This window comes from Piliocolobus tephrosceles, chromosome X (assembly GCF_002776525.5).
Source record: "Piliocolobus tephrosceles isolate RC106 chromosome X, ASM277652v3, whole genome shotgun sequence".
NCBI classification, from domain to species: Eukaryota; Metazoa; Chordata; class Mammalia; order Primates; family Cercopithecidae; genus Piliocolobus; species Piliocolobus tephrosceles.
In genome coordinates this window covers 18,317,873-18,342,087 of record NC_045455.1, presented here as the reverse complement: position 1 = coordinate 18,342,087, position 24,215 = coordinate 18,317,873, and the positions used below count along the sequence as shown (strand labels likewise).

The window sequence follows — 24,215 nt, the reverse complement described above, 5'->3', positions numbered from 1 at the left end:
AATATTATGCAGCCATACAAAAGGATGAGTTTGCGTCCTTTGTAGGGACATGGATGCAGCTGGAAACCATCATTCTTAGCAAACTATCACAAGAAGAGAAAACCAAACACCGCATGTTCTCACTCATAGGTGGGAACTGAACAATGAGCTCACTTGGACTCGGGAAGGGGAACATCACACACCGGGGCCTATCTTGGGGAGGGGGAGGGGGAGGCGGGAGGGATTGCATGGGGAGTTATACCTGATATAAATACGAGTTGATGGGTGCTGACGAGTTGATGGGTGCAGCACAGCAACATGGCACAAGTTTACATATGTAACAAACCTGCACGTTATGCACATGTACCCTAGAACTTAAAGTATAATAATAAAAAAAAAGAAAAAAGAAAACAGAAAAATCACATTGTTCAGAGGTGCTCAATGGAAAGAAAAGGAAATGAACAAGTTTGTTAAAAATAAAAATAAAAAATTCCATACCTTGATAATCCTTGAAATGTCTTTTGCAGAAATACAAATTAACTGAAAGACATAAAGGTAGATTAGGTCCTACAGGCCAGTGTGGGACAGGGTTGTGTGGGTTTGCATTTCAAACACATTTGTTATTCAAAACTGGTGAAGATAACGCTTAGATTATACTGAAGAATTTAGGGAGGGTGGGGTATGAAGGTCCGTTAGAAACCAGAAACACATTAGTTGGGCATCGGTAAGGGGCAACATAAAGGAATGGTTCCCCTCAAAAACGAACAAACCAAATTTTATACAAAAAATGAGATGCAGCCAGGCACGGTGGCTCACACCTAGAATCCCAGCACTTTGGGAGGACAAGGTGGGCAGATCATTTGAGGTTGGGAGTTCAAGACCAGCCTGACCAACATGGTGAAACCCCATCTCTACTAAAAATACAAAAAAATTAAGCCAGGCATGGTGGTGGGCACCTGTAATCCCAGTTACTCGGGAGGCTGAGGCACGAGAATCGCTTGAATCTGGGAGGCGAAGGTTGTAGTGAGCCGAGATGGTGCCACTGCACTCAAGCCTGGGCAACAGAGTGAGACTCTGTCTCAATTAAAAAAAAAAAAAAGAAAAAAGATACAACTAACCAGGTAAGTTAAAGGAGGGGCTTTTAAGACACAGATGTAGTGACTTAATTTAAATACTGGGTTTACTTAGCAAAAGTTTATTTCCCCAGGGCCTTCTGCTCAGGAATGAAAACATAGCAGACACAAAACATGGAATACAGAGACCTGGCTTAACGTCTCCCCTTGACACTTTGTACCTGCATGGCTTCTGGCAAGTTACTTAATAACACTCAGTTTCTCACACCTTTAGCATGAGGATTATAATAATAACTACATCACAAAGTTGTAATTAAATCAATTAGTGCATGTTCAAAACCAAACCAGACCAAGTGGTTCTATAAATATCTGTTGAATAAATAACTGAATGAAAAAAGTGACACATGGGTCATCTTAGGTATGGTGTATTTTTGTAGATTGCCATTCTCTGTCCTACTACATGAAACTTGGATTCAGCCTTCACTAAAGCTTTTAGAAACATACATATAAAGTGAGTATATCTGCATGAAATAGCCCCCATAGGAAGTTGGAAAAATTGTTTTAGAGGGCAAGTATGGCTTAAAGTAAAAAGGATCCCAGGGTGGGTGGAAACAGATAAAGATTTGTTCTAGCCATTAGGACAGGATGTGATATGGCATAGCTATCAAGGCCAGATTCTCCCTCTGTAAGACCTCTAGTAAGTATAAATTTAACTCAGAATTCATCTCTAATAACACAGCCACAGTCACAATGACATAACGGAGTGCTTTACTGAAAAGGTTGACAAATGAAAAGAGACCTAAAACCCAGCAAATCTTTTAGTTAAAAGGTTACTTTTTCTTGCAAACAGAATATAGTACCACCAAGTTATAAAAATGCAAAAAACAGTTTATATGAACTTTCTGACTTTCGACAATGTCATTGTTTAAGAATGTAACTAAATTACTTTTGAGGTATTTCATAATACATGTTGGGTATTTTAAAAAGTAAAAAAAAAAAAAAGTTACATAGATGAATTCAGTAATGACTCAAATATTTTCTATTTAGTCTGATAAATTAATCGGCTATTAAAATAACTACACTTTATTCATAAAATATCCAAGATAAAGAATATACTATATAAAATAACCAACCATTTAATAGTAACATGCTTACAGTTTCTCAAAGCTGAATGTGACAAATATACTTCAGGAAAATGTATTTAACATTGGACCTAGCTATATTCTAATTCTAAACTTACTTTTTTGGGGTGTGGAGGGGTGGAGTCTTCTATATCACCCACGCTGGTCTTGAACTCCTAGGCTCAAGCGATCCTCCCACCTTAGCCTCCCAAGTAGCTGGAATTAAAGGTGAACACCACCACACTCGGATTAAACTTACTTCTATATGAAAAATAACCAGACTAACTTTTAGGGACTAGTGGTTCTACCAATTCAATTTTAAGACCACTAACAGAATTTTATAATATAAACACCTATGATGTTACAGCATACGTAAGAAAAATATTTTTTAAAGTTTTAGTAATTCAAACCAAAACCTGCTGTACGTTAAAAAAAAAAATCACTTAAAAATTAGTTGGAAAAAAAAACACTTAACACTAGAGTACCGTTCTGAAGAAAAAACTTTTTATGACTTCAATGACATGTTATTTTTAAGCAGCAGCAGAAGTCTTAAACACCTTTATATGCTTCAAAATACTGTTGATGATCTGATTTTCAATACTGTAATAGGTGCCATTAAAGAGACCATTGTTCTTTGAATCAGTCTCTGTGTTGCTGTTGGAAACACAGTAAGGCCGAAGCACTGGAATCATGGAGGCAAGTTACTGAAACACTGTGATACTGAAATACTGCTGGCTTCTGGAAGAATCTTCTGACATGTGGAATTAGACATCTGAAGAATCGCTCCAATCAGTCACAGTTACTAAGCTGCTTTTTAATGTGCTTGATTCATTTTCTTGAAGTCCTGTAAGTGGTGGGGAGAGGCAGGAGAAGAGAAGGCCTCAACGGTTAAACAAGCACATTGTCAAGTCTATAAAAATCCATAATTTCATATTGTCATTAATCACTCAGTGTCTAAATGTGTTCATGAATCCTCATCTCCCAACCCCCATGAGCTATGTATAGGAACTATGTATAGGTTTAAAATCCAACCATGAATTGGTCGCATCTCTAGGATACACTCACAGGACCCTTGGATGCAAGCTTCCGCCCTGCAGCCTACAAACAGCAGGGGCCACATCCTGCTTCCCACTCATTCCCCAGCATTCAGCTCAGGGCCTGGATGTTGAAGGTGCTCAGTACATTTGTGTTGTAGTTACTGACTCTGAGTGAATAGATGGTAAAGAAAGAAGGATGAAATTAGCAAGCCAAGTAGAGATTAAGTGTTAAAAAACAGATTTTCTAGGGTAGATAGGCTTAACAATGAAGTCAATTTTAAAATGCCATGATTTTGAGCCCCTGAAATAGAGTGCGGAGAATTCCACTCAAGTTTGACTGTAGAAATGTGTTCCTCCAGGGGCACAGGTTTATGATGTTGGAGTAAAGAGACAGGAGATTTCCTTAGGGCATCCTCTTGGCCGTGTAAAGAGTCACTGTAATGCAAACAGGGTCTCCTGATTTTCAATAATTAGAGTTGACGCTTAGCACAGATAACTGATGCCAGTTATGCAACAGCTATGTTATAACTGGACAATGTGAGAGAAAAGGTAGCGTGAAGGACAGAGGCAGCAACAGCTTATCTTACAAAGGGGTGAGAGGCTGCTGAAAATGAAAAGAGCAAGGGTAGAGATGTGCAGGTATTAATTTAAAATTACAGGCTGAGTGCAGTGGCTCACATCTGTAATCCCAACAGTTTGGGAGGCTGGAGCGGGAGGATCATTTGAGCCCAGGAGTTTGAGACCAGCCTGGGCAACCTGGTGAGACCCCATCTCTAATAAAAACAAAAAAAGTAATAAAATTATAAGTAGGAGTACAAAAACAGTGAAGAAGGCATGAGAGGTGTGGTGGGTGGTGAAAATGAGCCAAGTCCCCACCTGTCTTTGCAGGACATCAACAGTTACTATCTAAAGTCGATGAATCAACAGAGTGATTTAAGGCCATTACTGAGAGGCACAGAGGTACCACTAATGAAGGTGGTGCGATGGCATAGAGAAGCCTTCTGAACTACTCAGCTTTCAACATGTGCAAGAATTACTTTGACAAAAAAATTAAAATTTTCTAATTTAAAAAAATTAACTGAGTTATTAGGCTTATCTAGGCTCTAGATTGGGGGATATGAAAATCATTTCTTTTTTTTTTCTTTTTTTTTTTTTTTTTTGAGATGGAGTCTCGCTCTGTCGCCCAGGCTGGAATGCAGTGGCTGGATCTCAGCTCACTGCAAGCTCCACCTCCCGGGTTTACACCATTCTCCCACCTCAGCCTCCTGAGTAGCTGGGACTACAGGCGCCCACCACCACGCCCGGCTAGTTTTTTGTATTTTTTTAGTAGAGACGGGGTTTCACCATGTTAGCCAGGATGGTCTCGATCACCTGACCTCATGATCCGCCCGTCTCGGCCTCCCAAAGTGCTGGGATTACAGGCTTGAGCCACCGCACCCGGCCGAAAATCATTTCAAGTGATCATCTCATAGTATTTCATCCCACTGACTACAATGCTACAAGAGAAACCTCCCTTGGGAGAAAATGAAGAAAAATATTTAATAGGGAAACAGACTAATATAGAAAGATTGCCAGAAGAGTGGTCTCATTCAGGTATATGATCAGAAATTTTAATTCCTAAAAGGCATCTTCATGAAGAGAATATGTGTATAGACATTTTCAAAAATAATACAAAAGCCAGGCATGGTGGAGAACATCTGTAGTCACAGCTACTCAGGAGGCTGAGGCAGGAGGATTGCTTGAGCCCAGGAGTTTGAATCCAGCCCGGGCAACATAGTGAGACCCCATAGCCTAAAAAAAAAAAAAAAAATAGAGTCTCACTCTTTTGCCAGGTTGCAGTGCAACGGCATGATCTCAGCTCACTGCAACCTCCGCTTCAGGTTCAAGCAATTCACCTGCCTCAGCCTCCCGAGTAGCTGGGACTACAGGCACGCACCACCACGCCCAACTAATTTTTGTATTTTTAGTAGAGACGGGGTTTCACCATGTTGGCCAGGATGGTCTCGATCTCTTGACCTTGTGATCTGCCCGCCTCGGCCTCCCAAAGTGCTGGTATTACAGGCGTGAGCCACTGCGCCCAAACAAAACAAAACAAAAAAAAGTTTAAAGAATACAAACAATTTGGGGGCTACGAGTGGTGGCTCATGCCTGTAATCCCAGCACTCTGGGAGGCCGAAGTGGGAGGACTGCCTCAGTTACTGGGGAGGCTGAGGTGGGAGTGCTGCTTGAGCCTAGAAGGTTAAGGCTGCAGTAAGCCATGACGGCACCACTGTACTCCAGCCTGGGTGACAATAACACCCTGTTTCAAAAAATAAAAATAAAAATAAATTTAAAAATATAAAGACTAAAGATTAGTCCTATAATTAAATAAAAATAACAATATATATGAATCAGTAAGTTATACATATCCACTCCTTATTTAAATAATATAAAGAAAGCACTGACAGCTTTCTTTCTTGTCTGATGATATACTAGCATAAGTTAATTACATATTTATAAAGATGAAACACAACTAATAAGAAAATGGACTGAGCTTGTATTAGAGGGGAAAGCAGCAAACCTTCTCCCTTTGGCCCCTTAGGATTAAATGCGCCCCCGGCATTTAGCACATGAGCAAAATGTGGTTCATTTTTCACAGGTGGAGGTTCCTTCTGTTCTTTTCCAGATTTTTTTCCCAAAGATATCTCCTCCTCTAGGGATGATATGTCCCAGTCTTCATCCTCCACATCTGCACACTAAAAGAAAGGCATGGAGACTAATTAATGTTTCTTAAAAAAACAAAACACAAAAACCGGTGCCTCTCAATCATTTTATTGGTTAGACTGAGCATCTAACATTGAACTATAAGGAAAGAAGTGGGGAACTATTAATACTTCCAAATCTAGTCATTTCTGCAGGGCAATGAAATGGATTTGGAAGTTGGTATTCTGAAATCTGAATCATCTATTTTTCATTTCTGCCATGGAAATATATGTTTCCTACTCTATCAATCATGAATGTAGAAAATTCCAGAAATGCTACACTGTAGGGGTATGAAACTCTAAAAGGCAGGGTGCTCTGGAGTAGGAGTGAGGTCTGCTCTCACTTCTTACCTCTGTGATAATAATGACATCTAACTGTGGGCACATCACACTCAAGGCCTGGAGAAATAGCCCCCAACTGGAAGGTGCACACGGTTTTAGCATGTCCTTCCTAAAGAAAGATGCTTTTGCACTCTCTTGAATGACACAGGACTTTCTGTCATTTTTAGCTTGTGTAACACAAATAGAATTAACTAATAAAAGTAATCTGACAAAATGCCCTGGACTGGAAGACCAGTCAACACAGATGATTCATTGCTGTGCCCAGAAATACAATGGGAGAGCTCCATCCACAGAAACACTTCTGGCATCCTGGCTGTTAGAACCGCTGGGAAAACGTTTGGGCTTCTTCTTTAATGCAGACAGAGGAAATTGAGCTCCACCCTCACTTCAGCTCCCAAGTGGGGCTAAACCCTTAAAAGTCCCTAAGGTCTCATGCGAGGGTAGTGGAGAAGATCTGAAGGGCCCCAATTCTAGTCAGTCACAAATTTCTTTGTACAAATAATTTGATATCTGCAAGTATCAAATAATACATGTGACAGGATTTTGAAAACCTGTAAAGTGTGATGCTTATTATATATTGTTGCAGTTATCACACCAGTATCTTTGACTGTCTATGGAATGTAAAGAAATGCAATACTGAGAACAAGAAAGGTGAAAACCTCAACCTCTACTATACCAGCTAACTATCTGTTTTATATTTCACTACAAAAAGTATGACCATTAAGGTGTTGTCAAAAGACAAATGTATATCTAGAAAGTAAAAGTGATTTCACCTTTAGTTCTTGTAATCCTTCTTTTTTGATAAACATCTCAGGAACATTAGTTCCACCAACTGGTTTATTCACATTTTTGCGATGTGAAAACATCTTTTCAACTTTTTCAGTAGGTGTTTTAATGGTGGCTCCTATAAGATCAATAAAAATTAGGCAAGTGAAGTATCTAGAAATTTCATCGATCTTCAGTTCCAAAATAACCTTACAGGAAACTTTGAAAGAGTCTAAGCTTTGGAAATATAATTATTTCCAAATAATTATATTTGTATTACTTCCAAATCAGTTGATGTACTTTGGGGTTAAAAAATTAAACACATAATGCTTAAAATAATCATAATCCTTGAGACTATGAGCTATAAAGTTTTCATTTTATTTAATTAATTAAAAAAAATAGAGACTAGGTCTTGCTATGTTGCCTAGGCTGGTCTTGAACTCCCAGGTTCAAGCAATCCTCCTGCCTCGGCCTCCCAAAGTGCTCGGATTACAGGTGATAGTGACTGTGCCTGGCCTAAAGTTTTCATTTTAAATCAAAGACAGATGATCTCATTCAAGTGTGTGGTCAGAAATTAATTTCAGTTAGATAACCTGTATGAATGGAATATTCATAAGGGTGTTTACAAAAACAATATGAATTTTTAAATGAATTCGTTATATTTTATCTCATTACACAAATATATGGTATATACACATTATATACAATACAAATTACATCCAAAGATATATTAAATATAATAAATTACATACAATATATTAAATACAATAAATTACATCTGATATGTTTAAAATATATAATTTTAAAATTGCATTAAGTAGAATTTAAAAAAAAAATAATGACCCATCAGCTCTACTTCTCGTCAGCAAATACTTGCAGTGACAGGCTAAGATCGTGTCTTCCTTTAGTATTACTCCAGCTCCAAGAGGCAGCACAGTGTATTAGAACAGCCATTCTCATAGTCACCCAGTGTCCTGGGTTGAATTGTGTCCCTCTAAATTCACATGTTGAATTTCTAACCCCCATTCCTTAGAATGTGACCTTATTTGGAGGCAGAGTCTTTGCAAAGGAAATCAAGGTAAAGTGAGGTCATTAGGGTGGGCCCTAATCCAATGTCCTTATACAAAGGAGACATCTGGACAGAGACGCACACAGAGGGAAGATGATGTGAGCATGCACAGGGAGAAGACAAGTCAAGGAGAGAGACGCGGAACAGACCCTCCCTGGCAGCCCTCACAGGAACCAACAGTGCCTACACCTTGCTCTTGTACTTCCAGCCTCCAGAACTGTGAGGCCATAAGGTTGTGTTCCTTAAGCCACCCAGTTTATGCTACTGTTATAGCAGCCCTAGCAAACTAATACACCAGGTATCATTCCCAACTCCTTCCTCTCCTTCAACTGGAAAAGTGCTAAGCCCTGCCCATTTTCCGTGGGCGCCTTTGGGATCCGCTGCATCCGTTTCTTGCGCACCCTCCCAGAGCTCAGACTCCCAATGCTCGGTACACCCGGGTGAGGGCCACCGTCCTAAATAAAGTTTCCAGAGAGTTTTCCAAGGTAACAGCTCACCTGTGGGCTTGGGAGAATCATCAGTGTCCTCGCTTCCCTCGGTCCAGTCCGCGTCACTTTTCACTGCGTTCTTCCCGAAGCTGCCCTTGTTTTGCGATGGCGGCACAGGAAGTGGGCCTGGGGATGCGTATGCCCGGATGAGGTCGTCGTCCTCCTGCTCCTCCTCTGAACTAAAGGGAGGTGTCCTACACAAATCAACACCGAGACACGGGCGCTGTTTTCGTAACGCTTCAGGGTTTATGATATTAAAAGATATGCCTCTTAAAGTGGTGGCACCTTTCTCAGGTAATTCCCAGTGGGCACAAGTGCCTTTGGGGCTATGACCAAGATGGCAGCAAGGCCAGAGGTTATACCCATGACTGAAACATCCTCCCACGCCCAGATCTCTGCCAGCCACGGGGCATGTTTATCAAAATGGGCTGAAGCTGGGGCCTGTCTCCTCTAAACCCAAATGTGTATATTCTTAATAATTTTGGTTTTCATACACCTAAGAAAAACATTTCTCAAAGAAAAACATTTCCTCAGTATAACCAGTCATCTTTTAAAATTGTGGCATTACTTACAGTTTCTTTATACTGCACTTTATTGCAAAGAGCTTTTACATACACAATCTCATTTGTATCATCACATGAATTATTACCCCCATTTTAAAGTGAAATAGAAGTTCAAAGCAGTGTTTGTTCATTTAAATAATATTTACTGGGCACCTAAATTCCAGACAATGTGTCAGTCTTGTACATGTTGATTCATTCACACCACATCCCAAGAAATAATGCTCTTCCCATGAGATTATGTATAAGAAAAGTGCTTTTGAAGGGTGAATCATTGTTTATTGTCTCTAATACACAGTGCCTCAATGAAGAGATATTTATGTCATCAATATCTCCAGAATAAGGCAATGATGATTAAATTATTCATGATCAAATTAGTCTTACTCATAATTAGTAACAATATACCTACAATTTATTGAGTACCCACAAGTGCCAAGCACTGAGCCAAGCCTTCTTCATACATTCGCATTTAATTTGTAGAACTCTCTTGTGAAAAAGGCAGCATTATTCCATATTGCACATAAGGAAATTGGGACTTAAAACATCCCATATTACAGATAAGAAAACAAGCTTAAAACAGTAATCAACTAAGTCAGTAGCACACAGGTGATGAGCAACTGAGGTAGGGTTTTTAGTATCCTAAGAGAATCTAAGAGAGGAAGAGCTACTGGGGTCATTATTAACTTCCACAAAAAACTGGAACACGAAATTATTACATTTAAAACAAACTTACACTGTCACAGGTCTAGGCATAAAAACTCAACATCAGCCATTTAATTTAAATGTACTTATTGAGAAATTACTCAACATTGTCAGGGGGTGGATATAAGAATGACTCAGGTGTCCCTCTTCTTAATGGAGTCCACAGTGTGGTTAAGGGCTATTGACTTATGTAATAACTGATAAAGACACAAAGACATGTCACAAATAACATATCACAAAGGGACAAATTATGATAGTAAATAATTATGGCTTCATTCAACCATAATGAGCACACTACTTTAAAATGAAAGGAATATTCAGTGTAAATAATTTTTAAAATGATCCTCCCATCCCTGTCAGTACTCACGTAATAGTTGAAGACTTTCTGGGAAAATGATCTTCCATGATATTTTTCTTAATTCTAAAAAACAACAGAAAAATATTTTTAAATTGCAGAAGTTAACAATATAATTTCAGATACATTTCTATGGAACTAGTGAGTTTTGCTTTTGACATATACTAACGAGGAAGAGCAGCAACAAAAGTCACCAAGTGTCAACAAGAGACTGGTAGGAATTACAAGTGTGATTCTCTGTTGGACCAAACACTGTTATGGACTCAATGTCTGTGCACCCCCCACCCCAAATAGGTATGTTGAAGACCTAACACACAGTATGATGGTATCTGGTGGGCCTTTGGGAGGTGATTAAGTTTAGATGAGGTCATTGAAGATGGGGGCCCCCATGATGGGATTGGTGCCTTATAAGAGGAAGTGAGGCCAAAGCTCACTGTATCTCCACCATCTGAAGGCATGGGAAGAAGGCAGTTGTCCGCAAGGCAGAGAGCGTTCACCAGAACCTGACTACACTGGCATCCTGATCTTGGACTTTCAGCCTCCAAAATGGGAATATAATACATTTCTGTGAAGCCACCCACTCTATGGTATTTTGTTAAAGCAGCCTGAGCTAAGACAAACATTGATAAAATAAATCTGAGGGCTGAAATACTCACTTTGAAACAGATGTCCTATCAGTAGAAACAGCTTTTTGTCTAATCAGTTGTCTGTTTTTGGGAGGAAGTTGTATCATTTTGGGTACTTCTCCAGTTGAAAGGGTATCCATTTGAGAAACACTGTACTTATCTGGAATATAGTGTCATTCATGAGTCTCCATTGCCTTTACGATCAGTAAGCGAAAAGCAAAGGTAAATGGTATAATACCGCCTATGCTGCTGTGAAAATGAACAATCCCATCTCTAGGGTTTAAAGCCAGACTCTAGGGTTGTTGTTTTGTTTTTACTGTAAAAACAAAACCCAAGACCCAGCATTTAATAGTACAAACAGTAAGAGAGTTGTCAATGAAATGGCAAAATTTGTTAACCATTTAAAATTATAATAATTTATTTAATGATATCTTGTGGTGAAAAAAAGAAGAAAAAAGAAAAAGTTGTTAAATTAAGCTCCCATTTGCAGTAGGTAACAAGCTTACCTGAAGATAGTAGTGCTTTCTCTTCAATTTTACAGCTGACTTGATGTTCAAGGAATTCTCGAATTTGATGAAAGTTAGGTATTTCTCTTTCTTGTTTATGTCTTTCTGATTCCACACTTTTTAGTACTCTATGCAATTGATCACTTGAAATGCCACGTATATCCTGAAAAAAATAAGATGTTAAGTTGGCCAATTATCCTGGGAGGTTTCATTTCATGGGGATATATCAGCATTAACTATGCCAACATTTCAATCCATCCTTACAAGACTCCAGCTGTGTGTAGAGGGTGAGGGTGCCCCAAAAAGTAACACACTGTCCTGGCCTCAAAGGGGCCAGGAGTTCAGCTGGGCACATAAGGCATGCATATGTTTATGACTGGCTGACCAACGAGGCTATGTGTCATAAGGACCCAATGAGTCTACAAAGGCTAGACGAATTCCAGGGAGAGAGGCCATCGAAGGCCCCAGTGGCCAGAGAAAGTTGAAAGGGAAGGCTGAGATGTGGCCTGAAGGACAGGTGGAGTCAAACAAGTAAAAACAAGGAGAAATTTCCAGATGGGTAGGCATGGGGTACGGACACCTGTGAGAAAGGAAGGTGTCGAGGCAGAAACAGGCAAGGCACATCCCACAGGTTAATGCTTACAAAGACCTGGGTGATGAAACCACCAGAAGAGACTAAATGCCAACCCAAAAGGCTGAAAGGTTATTCTACAAGGAACAATAGGTCATCAGAGCATCAGAGGTGACTTTCTTTCTCTTTTTTTTTTTTTTTTTTTTTTGAGACAGAGTCTGGCCCTATCGCCCAGGCTGGAGTGCAACAGCACGATCTCGGCTCATTGCAACCTCCGCCTCCCGGATTCAAATGATTCTCCTGCCTCAGCCTCCCTAGTAGCTGGGATTACAGGTACCCGCCACCACGCCCAGCTAATTTTTGTATTTTTAGTAGAGATGGGGTTTCACCGTGTTGGCCAGGCTGGTCTCAAACTCCAGACCTCGTGATCCACCTGCCTTGGCCTCCCAAAGTACTGGGATTACAGGCGTGAGCCACAGCACCCGGTTAGAGGTGACTTTTAACTATGCAAATAGCATAATTAAAGAGACAATATGAGAAAAGTCATCTGGATTTGATGGGAATCTAGACAGAAGAAAACTAGTTAAAGGGATATTTGTTGAATAACAGTGTCTCACACACACATGCTACCTACCATCTTTGTCCTCATACCCCTTGCTTCCCTCAGCCTTCCCAGTCCCAGGAACTGGCCCCACCACCTACCCAGTTGCCCAGGACAGAAATCTGCATCATCAGATTAAGTACCACCTCCAAGAAGAAGTTTTCTCTGACCTCAGTTATTCAATCAACCCCCTCCTCTACTTTTCCTTTATTTCACTTCATACAATCTAAATTACAGATCTCCCATTTGTCTGGACAATCACTTGTTTTATGCCTATCTTCCTATACCATGTAGCTGGAGCATAAGGCTTAATCCTGTACAAATGTCAACCCTTCCTACTTAATATACAAAACTGGAAACAATTTCAATCAGAATCCCAACAAGCATTATTCTGGGAGTTGAAAAGTTATTCCTAAAGTTCATTGGAAAACAAAACATGGAAGAACTACCAATAAATTTTTGAAATAAGAAGACTAATGAAGAAGGCATGGCCTATAAAAGATATTAAAACACAGGACAAAGCTACTACAATTAAATTAGTATGGTGTGGGCAAAGGAATACACAAAAGCCAAGGTAAAACAGTTGAAAGTCCAAAAACAAATCCAAATATATATAGGGATTTCCTATATGACAAAAGTGTCCTTTTAAATAAATGGAGAAACAATGGATTATACAACAAATGATATTGGGACACCTGATCCAACTGAAAATTAAGTTAGCTCTCCAAATCACTTTCGAAACCGAATTCTTCAAGCCCAGATAGACAAAAACAAAATAAGGCAAAACAAAACAAACAAAAAAATTGAAAAAACCTCTCCAAGCATTAGGGGAAAAAAAGTTTTAATAATCTTAGGATAAAAGAAAATGTCCCAATTAAAATTAAAGCCCAAAAAGCCACTTGCAAACAATCAATATGGAAAACTACAGTTTCAGGAAACAATCTGTGTAGGATGAATGTCTTTGATTTCCACTGCCCAAAGGTGGTCAAAACCCACCTAAAAAGGGTCTATGTGCAAATTTAAAAAGACTGACTGAGTTGATTAAAGATGTGGAGCAAGTAAACTCTCAAACTCTGTTAGGGGCAGTGTGAGTTGGTACAAAGACTTTGGAAAACTATTTGACAACACCTACTATACTAAACATATGCCTACCCTTTGACCCAGCAATTTCATCCCTAGATATATATTCAAGAAAAACAAATGCCCATGTTCACCAAAAGACATGTACAAGAATTAACAGCCAAGAGAGCCCCAAAATAAAAACACAAATGTCCATCAGCAGGGAAGAGATAAACTGCAGTATACTCACACAATAGAATGCTATAAGGCAATAAATAAAGAACAAACTACTGCTACATGAAAAGAACAGGTATGAATCATATACATAAAATCATAAGCAAAAGAAGATATAAAATACTACACAGTGTATGACTCCACTTTTATGAGGTTCAAGAACAAGCAAAACTAAGTCAGAATACCCTTTCTCTCCAACTGGGAAGTAGGGGGTGATATTGACAGGAGAAGGTAAAGAGAGTCTTCCAGAGTGTTGGAAATGTTCAATCTCATCATTTGGGTGCTGGTTATAGATCGTACACACACATCCATGTACACACAAATCTGCCTATATACATACAAGTATACAAACATGTATATCCACAAATATAGCCACATACACATACATCTGAAAACATACACAATCATCTATATACATATACACAAATGTGCATACATATATCATATACACAAATGTGTATATACATACACAGATATGTGCGTATACACAGATACATACATGTACATATACATATCTACATACACACATACACACTATACACATCCATGTGTGCCCATGCATGCATATGTGCTCACAAGCTTTGCATATATATGTATATATGCATATGTAGATGCACTTTTTTATATACATACAAACTAATGAAGTTCAGTTAAGGTTTGTGTCTTTTATGTATGTCAATAAAAATAGAAAAAGCAAAAAATCTCTATGACAGGATATACCAAAATTATTCAATCTGGCAACAATATGAAATCGTATCCATTCATCCATTCATTCAACATGTATTAATGAAGTGCTGGTTTTGTAATAGGCAATGATTTGAGGTTAATATCAGAATGTAAGCAGCACTGTGACTGCCTAGATACAAACCCTGGCTCCTTCATTACTAGCTGTGTGACGTTAATCAAGTTACTTACCTTTTCTGTAAACTGTCAAGATACTAATGTCATTTATTTCAGAGATTTGTATCTATGTTTAAATGAGTTAATATTTGTTAAGTTCTTAGAAGTGTGCCAGGCACAGTGAATGCTATTCAAGTGTTTGATAAATAAAGTAGGTCACATTAGCCTCTGGTATCCAAACATGGACAGAATTGATGTGCTTTCTTCTCTTCTCTGATCATTTCTAATTTAGAGAACAAAATATAGCAAAACTAACAAATACTCCAAAAATGAATGAACATACTGCATTAATCCCCAAGGTTTCCAGTCTCTCCATCAAGTTCTGCTCCACCATTGTTCTTAGTCCCTTAGTGAGGGAGGAGTTACTCTTCAAAGCTTTCCTTAAATGCATTTTGTTGTTATTTAATTTCTGTTCATTTTCTCTTCCTGAAATAAGGTTTTAAAAATGTGTTAAAAAATGAATTAAGCAAATACATCAAATCTCTAAGCAGAAAATGACAAAGCACAGCTTTTAAGCAGCAAGTAAGTATTTGTGATATTTTAAAACTTTTGGATATTTTAGTCACTCAGCACAATACAGAATGCTTAAGTTACATAGCTTTTAAAACTATTTTATGTCTACTTTAAAACTTCAGTATTTTTAAAGACTCTGGATCACTTAATCAGATGACAACTATAGATATATATGTATCTATAGAAGCATGATGAAAAAAATTATTTAGGAGTTTAATGTTTTATCACTAGAATTATATCATTATCTCCTGAAAAATTCATCTCTAAGCTCACTCTGTTAGAATTTATGTATCATCTTATGAAGAAAAAGCCCAATTTACTTTAAATAATTAAAAGTTTTTGGCCATCTCAGTGGCTCACACCTGTAATCCTAGCACTTTCAGAGGCTAAGGTGAGTGGATCACTTGGACCCAGGAGTTTGAGATTAGCCTCAGCAACATAGCGAGACCCCATTTCAATTTATTAAAAAAAAAAAAAAAAAAAAAAACTTTTTCAAAGTTTTTTAGTTTACTAAAAGCTAAGTACATATAAAACTTCAAGATGTGAAAATCATTATCCCCCTCAAAACATTTACCAAAATGAGAAAGGATAACAAAAGTCTTAGCAAAAGTGTATTTTGTTTAAAACAACCTATAATTAAAAACAAAGAAACCAAAACCAACAGGACACACTCTCCTCACTTCCATCCCTATCCCTTTTTTATTCCCCACTAAAAAAAAAAATGTCAAGTTCAAAAGAGTTTGGAGAAGAATGATGGCATGACCTTTAAAAATCTGAGTCCTTATGTACAAAGGAACTAAAGACTTGATCAAAGAGATGCCATGTTCGGCAGCTCAGACCCTTACTGACTGTCCAAAGCCTGATCTGGGAGAAATGTGACAACTATACTGCCATTTTGGAGCCCAATCTCCTAGCAGGGGCATTTTGCCCACCAGAGGATGGCATCAAAAGCACTTCCTAGGTGTAGGGCTCCAGGCTGCCTAAGAGACTCTCCCCTTCGCTGCTGCCTCACCCATCTCAGCAGATGGGATTCTTAATACCCATAGTACTTGGATTTGCAGGAGATCTTGAACAAAATGTCTTTTTGTTTAAGATGTTTTCTAAACACCAGTTCCATTCCCACATTAAAAAATATTTCTATTACATAAATAGATGGTTTTACTGAAAGCAAAATTAGTCAGATTACTTTTTTGTACATTACATAGAAGAAAAAAAACCCTGCACAAAAATACTATTCTATGTTTTGCTATTGCAGCTTGCTAAGCTGAAGTGATAAAACTGCATATAATTATATATTAAAAGTCAGAACTAATCTTAAATTGTATAGTCTCAGCAATCATGCTGCTGTTTAACCACCAATGTTTACAAATATTCTGAAACCACCAAAAAAAGCACTTCTACAAAATCATAGCTGCAGCCACTATGTCGCTGGCTTTGGCTTTTAGGTGGCCATCAAGTGTACAACTGTCTAGGGCCAAAATAAGAAGAGGCACCAAGAGAGAGCCTGGAAGTCTTGGTGCTACCATTGAAAAAGACATACCCCTTATCCCAATTATGCAAAGAATCTTTTGGCCAATATCTCAGATAATGAAGGACGTACACAGAAGCATCGCGTAAAAAGAGGCTCTGGGCCGTTTCCTCTGGGACTTGGGGCCACATACAGGGGCAAGCAATGCCTGGAATGACTTGGCCGCAGTTGGAAGAGCTGTCAAGCCTTTGCTGTTAGTTGTTGAATTCATTTGCCAATGTGTCTCTCATCACCCTCAACTCTAATGACAGGTTCATTTTGATGACTGAGTTTCCCCAAGCTACTGCAGATTAAGCATTTCCCTCTATCCTCAAATTCCCTTATATACTGGTGCTTGCTTTGGGAAATCATTTATGAATAATTACAGCACCCTTGGTAAAGATTCTTACAAGGCTGGGACTGGCCAATGGAAGCAAGAGAAAGAATGTAGAGTAGGCAGGGAAAAATAAAGTTTTTATGTAGAAGTGGAATTAATCACTTGAAAATCAACCACAGCTGAAGATTTTAGTTAAAGCACATATTGCTCACCAAGACCAAGGCAAAACTTTCTAAAGACTAGCATTTCCTTCAAATACAAATTTTCAAACAGAAGCAAGCAGATGGCCAGGCTAATGCACAACAATACATACATGGGATCAATTTTATCAGACATACAACATCCCATTTATGGTAAACAAATAATTGTAGCACAAAGCAAATGATTTTTTAAAATCCTTGAATTTCTGAGTTCGAAAGGACTTTATCTACCACCTACTAATGATAGATTTTTCACATGAGGATACTAGAAACAGCAGTACAGTAACTTCCCCAAAGGCCATCCAGATGGTCCTGCAGAGGCCACGTCAGCTTCCCTTTCTCCATTTGCTCTCTGCAGTAAACTATGGACAGTAGAAAACCTGGATGTTGTCACTAATTAAACCCAACAACCTTAAGCAGGCTCTTAATCCCCCTATGTTTACTTTCTGGAAAATAAAATGGCCTCTAAGATCTCTTCTGGCCCTCACGTTCTAGCATCTATAAAACAGCAAGATCAAATATGCCTCTGCTCAAAAAGCAGGTACACAAAAATATGCGTGTGTGAGTTACTTCTTAGTAAAAGCCACACTGTTTTTGCAAACCACTACCAAAATTGAGCTTCGCAAGCACTTATCTGCAAAATGTTAGCACAAGCTGAGGAATTTATTGATGGCAGTTAATCTGCTGTCAGTATGTTAACTCCACACAGGTGCTAGAAGGAGGCAGTCACTGGTTTCTGCAGTGGTGCACGTGGACCCTGAGGTATTTTCCATGGTCCTCAGCACTCTCCCATCTACTGCCAGAGCTGTACACATGGAGCATGGCAAGGGTTATTTTCTTTTCCAGTCCAGCCCCCTAAATGCGGCAGCAACCAATGGTGGTGTTTGCTTTGAGTGATTCCAAGCTACCGTCTTACATTGACTGGAAGAACTCTAAAAGCACAGGCAGAGGGTGAAATCTGGAACTGGAAGTTAGAAGACCACTCTGGGTGATGGTGGACAATCATGATTCCTATAGGAACCCTCACTAGTCATTTTTTAAACGAGTGTGAACTACATGACCTGAAGTTCCAGTTTTGAAATTACGTGACCTTTTCTATGAACTTCCTGACATGTTTCACAGATTCTTCAAAGAATACGGGATTTTATGTCTTGGACATCAGTAAATGGTATGTATGTAGGAGAGAGGAAGCGTGTTACTTGCAAGCAAAATGATGTGTCATTATTCAGAACTCAAATAGGGTAAGATTTGTTCATCCCATTTCTGGGAAACCAGCAGGGTTAGTTGAAAATCACTTAAAGACAGTATTTTTAAAGCCCTATTTCTCTTCAACTTTATAGGGCTCAGACGCTCAAATGCCTACATAAAGCAAAGAAGGCAATGTGGGGCAAAAGAGTTGAGGGGGATTATGGCAAACCGGAGGTGGCTTCCATAGCTGGCAATGGCGGCTCAGCCCTGCTAAATGTTGCTCAGTAGACCATGACCCAGGGTTTCCAGGGTATTGTATTGTGGCATGAAGCCAATAATTAAAAAAAAACAACGACCAGAATTTCTGAGTTGGAAGGGACTTTATCATGTAGTGATAGATAATTAAATTGTGTAGATTGCACTACAATTAAATATTGGCAACCGATTGTAAAATATTTGCCAGCAGTGCAGCTCGAATAAATCAGCGTCTGTGGAATCGATTTAGCCTGCAGGATCTCGTTTGATGCCTGGGTTGTGGCCATCTTTAAGGTGCTAGAAGTATCTGGGAAAGACCCACCCCAATTTATTTGCTTAACAGTGGAACAAGGCTGAGGACCCCATAAGAAGGTGACAATATCTTTTAAAGTGATGCTCATCAGAGTACCCCAAAATTTCCCTCAACAAGTTTTTATGGCTTTCTGTAATTTAATGCACCTACAGTCACTCTTGTTTCTGAAAGAAGCAGGTTTCTAAACATTGGAACAGCAATTACAAAGAAATAAGAAGAAAATGAAGCAACTAAAACCAAACTCTTCCAAATCAGTGCCAAACATGAACAACTATTGGGACAGGAAGATATGCAATCCTAAGCTAAATGGTCTGCCTAAAATATACAAAGTCAAGACAAATTACAAAGATACATGGAAGCAAAATAAGCAAACCCCATAAAAACATCAAAAAGTGACTGATCACTAGCACAGCAAGATTAGACTTGAAAGTATACCTCATATAGGTATTATGAATATGCCTGATCTAGTCAATTCTCAATTTGTAGCCTTATAAAAATAAAAATAAAAAACTGGTAAATGTCTAGAGAACAAGGGAAGAGTTATAATAAATATTGAATTTACATATTAAAATACATATCATTTGACTTCTCTTCCTGACAAAAATGACAAAACCAGAATCCACCTAAGTGTTGACAATTTGCTTAAATTCTCCTAAAGAAGTGATATATAGTGAATTATTATAATTAATAAGAAAAAGTTATGATAAATTGATTCAAATATAATTGTTTTCAAAATCTACAAATCTAGCATTAGAAAATGGTCCTCATAAGTAAAGCTTTCTTCATAAATTTTAAAAACTGATCAACAGAAAATAATTTTTAGGACTATTAAATAAAATGAGTAAGCAGTAATAATTATCTCCCAACACCCGTAACAGCTCCCAAATTCCACCATAAAGATATTGTTTTGCACATAAATATTCCACATCCAGAACTTAGACATTATGCTTTTCTTGCTATTAAAAATAATTTGGAAATAAGCATTTCACCAATTCATTTCAGATTAAGGTTATGATAAATCACCACTATGACACAAATCTTTTCAGATCATCTAGTACACATGTGTGTGTCAATATGTCATCTCATCAGAAAAATCTGCATTAAAATAAAGACTTAAATATTTTTTCAAGTTCCCTGACACAGAAAATTTCTTATCTGCTTGCGTAAGAATACTGTGAAGCAGAGGAAAGCAGAACAGAATGTTAGGAGAATAGGATAACAGAATACTCCATGTGGGTTGGAAGTAAAATCCAAATCTAAATGTCTTTCCTAATTTTGATGTAGTGGAATAAAAACCACTGGCTCATATTTTCCAGGCCTGGGTTTTGGTATATAAATATAATATGCGCAGGTAAACCTGATTAAGCCCTTTGTTACCTTTTTCTTCCTCTGAAAGTTCTTCTATGGGTTCCAGTATGTGCGACGGGAATGCCTGTTCTATTAACAAGGAAAAATAAGAACAGTACAAACAGGACAACAGCAAAGTAACATTAGTTTCCTTTCAAATGATTTGGAAAGATATAATTCCATGGTATTTTAATCATGCCTAAATAGCAAATATTTACTGAGGAAAAAATGTTGAGGCAATCAGTCAAAGATGGTCACCTTTTCATGGTATCTTCAATTTCTATGTGCTTTCCATTAACTAAACTCTACAGAAATTATAGTTTTAAATAATTAAGTTAGAGTTTCTTATTCATCAACCTAGTATGCAATAGCCTTTTATGACACAAGGGCACAACTGCAAAAGATCTTCATTACTTATAAAGTATTTCGATCAAGTGGCTAAACAGAAAATTAATGAAAATATTTCAACTACAAAAACATAAAAAATTTCCAAAGCCCTGGGATTCCCACTTGTTCCCGGTGCTAACCCCATGGTTTTCAAGTGGTAAGACCAAGAAGATAAAAGGGGAACGACAGGAGAGAGGTCAGCAGCAAGACGGAGAGCCATTCTTCGACACCTGCATGGATACATTTCAAGACCTAGTTCCGGGACTGGAGAATGCCCTGGACCCACAGCTGGGCAGATGAGGAAGGACTCTTCCCAATCTCACCCTAGAGCAGCAAGCGCACTCAGGGGAGATGAGGTCTTTGGATGACTATTCCCAGAGAAATGTTATATGTATACACAAGGAAACCTGTCAGCAGCAGGCATAAAACCAAACCCTATTCCATCAACTGAAGGAAATTTCCTTCATGGGGAAGGTCAGGTTTTGGGTGAAGGTTTAATGATGGTGGTCAGGCATTAGACATGGAATGAAATGCAACCAGCAAAGTTGGTGCATGGTTCACTCACCTTCAGCTTGGAGACTGATACGGTGCACTTCCCCCCACCAGCTCTCCACTTTTACCTCCAAGTGGGAGGTCATTTCATTCCACCACCAGACCTGGGAGTGGGTGACGAGCCAGGGTAAAAATGGCCAACAGTTACTGAGTGCTCGTCAGGTGGCTGGGCAGGGATCCACATGTGTGGTATCTCAAATTTAATGCTTCCCACTTTAAAGGGTCTGGCTTTTTATTCATTAAAGGGTATTTCTAGAACTCTATTTCAGATAGATAAATGACAGAGAGATGATAGAGAGAAAGAGAGACAGATTTAGGTATATATAGATAGGTTCTTACAGCTTAGCCAGCAACCTAGTCAATGTATGTAACATTGGCTGTATGGGAGAAATGCATCTGAAACTACTTTCAAGTGAACTTCTGGAATGCAGCCTATGACTAAGACCACCTTAATGCTGAAGTGTGGACATAGCCATGAAGAAGCATTTAAGCCCACTAGGTACCACAACTGCTGACCACCAAAAATGTGCTTTTCAAATTTGTTATAGAGCATTAAGATTTTTAAAAATTATACAAATAGACTATATGACTAGTTTGAACAGCTGAAAACAGAGATTTAAGGAGGATAACTAATTTCAGATTTTAAAAAGTCACACCATTTGTATTTTATTGTACTTGTGATCAAAACAAGGTCACAAGGAAATTTTTACTAAAATTTCCATGAAATCATCTCACACATATTTATTATTTTATTGCAGGGATACTCCTATGACTTATTTCTCTAGAGTCAGGATAACTGCCAGGTTCTGACATGTTTCCCTCTGTGTAGAGAGGAAGAGTTCTGGTAGAAGGGGGGATTCCCGAACATGGCTTCCATCACAAGGGCTTGGGAAAGTGAGACTGGCCACATCCCAGCTCCCAAAACAAGCAGGCTGACGTCCTATATCAGGAGGGAAGGACCTGCCCTGCTCGTGCTTTGTAAGCTACCAGTCTAGCCTTCAAACATCCCAGAACCTGTCCTGAGCTGAGATCCAGGGAGAGAGTCAAAACACTCAGAGGTCTGAGTCTCCCATGAACTTGCCAGAGGCTTTCAAAAAAATCCTTGTCAGTTTCCTGCCGTTGTCTCCAGAAGAAAGGATCTTGGTCCTCTAACTAGCCCTGCCCTTTTGCCCCTGGCTGACTTCGGCTGGACTTCACTGTGCCTACCTTAGAAGCTAACAATGGCCAGAGCTTACTCAGTGGCTTGTGCCTTGCTGGCCCATCACAATGGCCACTACGGTAGCCATGGATGCTCTCTGCACTCGGTAGGAAAAGTCCCTAAGCCCACAGCTTAGGGCTGGGCTGTGAATCCAGATTGCCTGCTTCCAAAGTCTGGCCACTTGGCCACAAAGCAATGATGCCTGCCCACTGGCGCTCACTAAGCTTGTCTTCCTGACTTCTTCAAATGCCACCGCTGTCCACCCATTATTAGAGTTCACTGTGCTCTGACCTTCCTTGGCCTTGGCCCTGGTCCCCAATCACCTGCTCAGCCTTTCTGCCAGCTCCACCAAACTGCTGGTCTGTCCACTCCTTCTCCACTCTCGTCACCACAACCCAGACTCCTGGGGAGGAATCTCAAATGCAGGATTACCCACACCCACAACTGGTCTCCCCAGCTCAGATTCTTTGGAGACGCTCTGGTCAGGCCAAGCCTCCCATAGCCCAGCTCTCCAATTCTGCAAGCCCAGCCTCAAGAACACTCAGCAGCTACACATTGCCCCAAGAACGACCCTGGACAGCTGCAGCCTGGCACTCAACAGCTGCCATGAACGCCCTCAACCAATCTCACTTCCTTCACATCTCCTCCTCTTCTCTATACGTGGCCAAGTAATTACTCTGCACTGCTAATTCACATCTAGTGCTTTCCTGCCACCTTTTCCTTCTTACTGTTGGCTTTGCCTAGGATGCCATCCCAATATATTCACCTCCTACTCGGCTCAAACGGCCAAATATCAGCTACGCCAGGAAGTCTTCCCAGAGTCTCCCAAATGGAGAAAATCTCTCCCCTGCCTGGATACCCATTTCATTTCTCAGTGGCTCTCACCTTGCACCATAATTATAAACATGTGGTCTCCTTTATAAGCTATAAGTTCCTTGGGGAAGTTACATTTGATTCAGAAGTTACCTTCTGATTCATTTCTGTATCTCTGTCATGCCCGCCTTGGTGTTACCCTCAGGAGTGTCCCACAGTTGTCATTACCCAGTGGTCGGTGAAGGAAGGAAAGCAGGAGTGACGAAACACCGCTAGAGAAACAGATAACTACGTGTGGCATGTTAACTCCTGTCAAAGACATGTTCACTGAAGACTCTTCTGAGCTTTTCCAGGATGTATGTCTAGGAGATCCTATTGGCATATCCAAACATTTCCTCCTGTGACTGCACGTAAGCATGGTCACCTGACAGGGAACAGGCCCATTCTCCTTTACAGGGTGGAATTCCACTGAACTGAGACTTCCTTTCAACAGTCCCCATCGCACTTCTGTAACACTATTTGGGCCAGTGGTGTCCAGAGGGGGAAGCCATCTTTCTTTCCATCAAGAGACACAATACACCAGAAGTCTGGAGCACACCACCTGTCATGTATTGGACAATAAACTATTGCTTGTGTTAAGTTGCAGTATTTCAAGATGTAGAATACTTGCTTTGAGGGCAAAACATAATAACTGTAAAGTCTAATAAAAATGTTTCTAAGTTGGGTGCAGTGGGTCACACCTGTGGTCCTAGCACTTTGGAAGGCTGAGTGGGAGGATCACTTGAGTCCAGGTGTTTGAAACTAGCCTCGGCAACATAATGACATGCTGTCTATACAATAAATTTAAAAATTAGTCAGGTATGGTGGTGCACCCCT

At 39.4% G+C, this 24,215-nt stretch overlaps 1 protein-coding gene across 2 annotated transcripts in view; it reads right to left on the bottom strand.

Moving 5' to 3' along the window:
• Positions 1-2,655: 2,655 nt before the first annotated feature.
• Positions 2,656-24,215, bottom strand: part of LOC113219497 (zinc finger protein DZIP1) — a 62,630-nt gene continuing 41,070 nt past the window's right edge. The window contains exons 15-23 of one of the 2 annotated variants that reach the window (XM_026446553.1): positions 20,420-20,479; positions 15,013-15,155; positions 11,365-11,527; positions 10,889-11,018; positions 10,245-10,298; positions 8,625-8,809; positions 7,067-7,197; positions 5,771-5,945; positions 2,656-3,017 (exon numbers count right to left, since the gene is read on the bottom strand). In XM_026446553.1, the coding sequence (XP_026302338.1) occupies positions 2,938-3,017; positions 5,771-5,945; positions 7,067-7,197; positions 8,625-8,809; positions 10,245-10,298; positions 10,889-11,018; positions 11,365-11,527; positions 15,013-15,155; positions 20,420-20,479 (1,121 nt within the window). In that variant the 3' untranslated portion in view covers positions 2,656-2,937. Of the gene's footprint in view, positions 3,018-5,608; positions 5,946-7,066; positions 7,198-8,624; positions 8,810-10,244; positions 10,299-10,888; positions 11,019-11,364; positions 11,528-15,012; positions 15,156-20,419; positions 20,480-24,215 lie in introns of those variants that run through there. The other variant, XM_026446550.1, reaches the window with a different exon arrangement.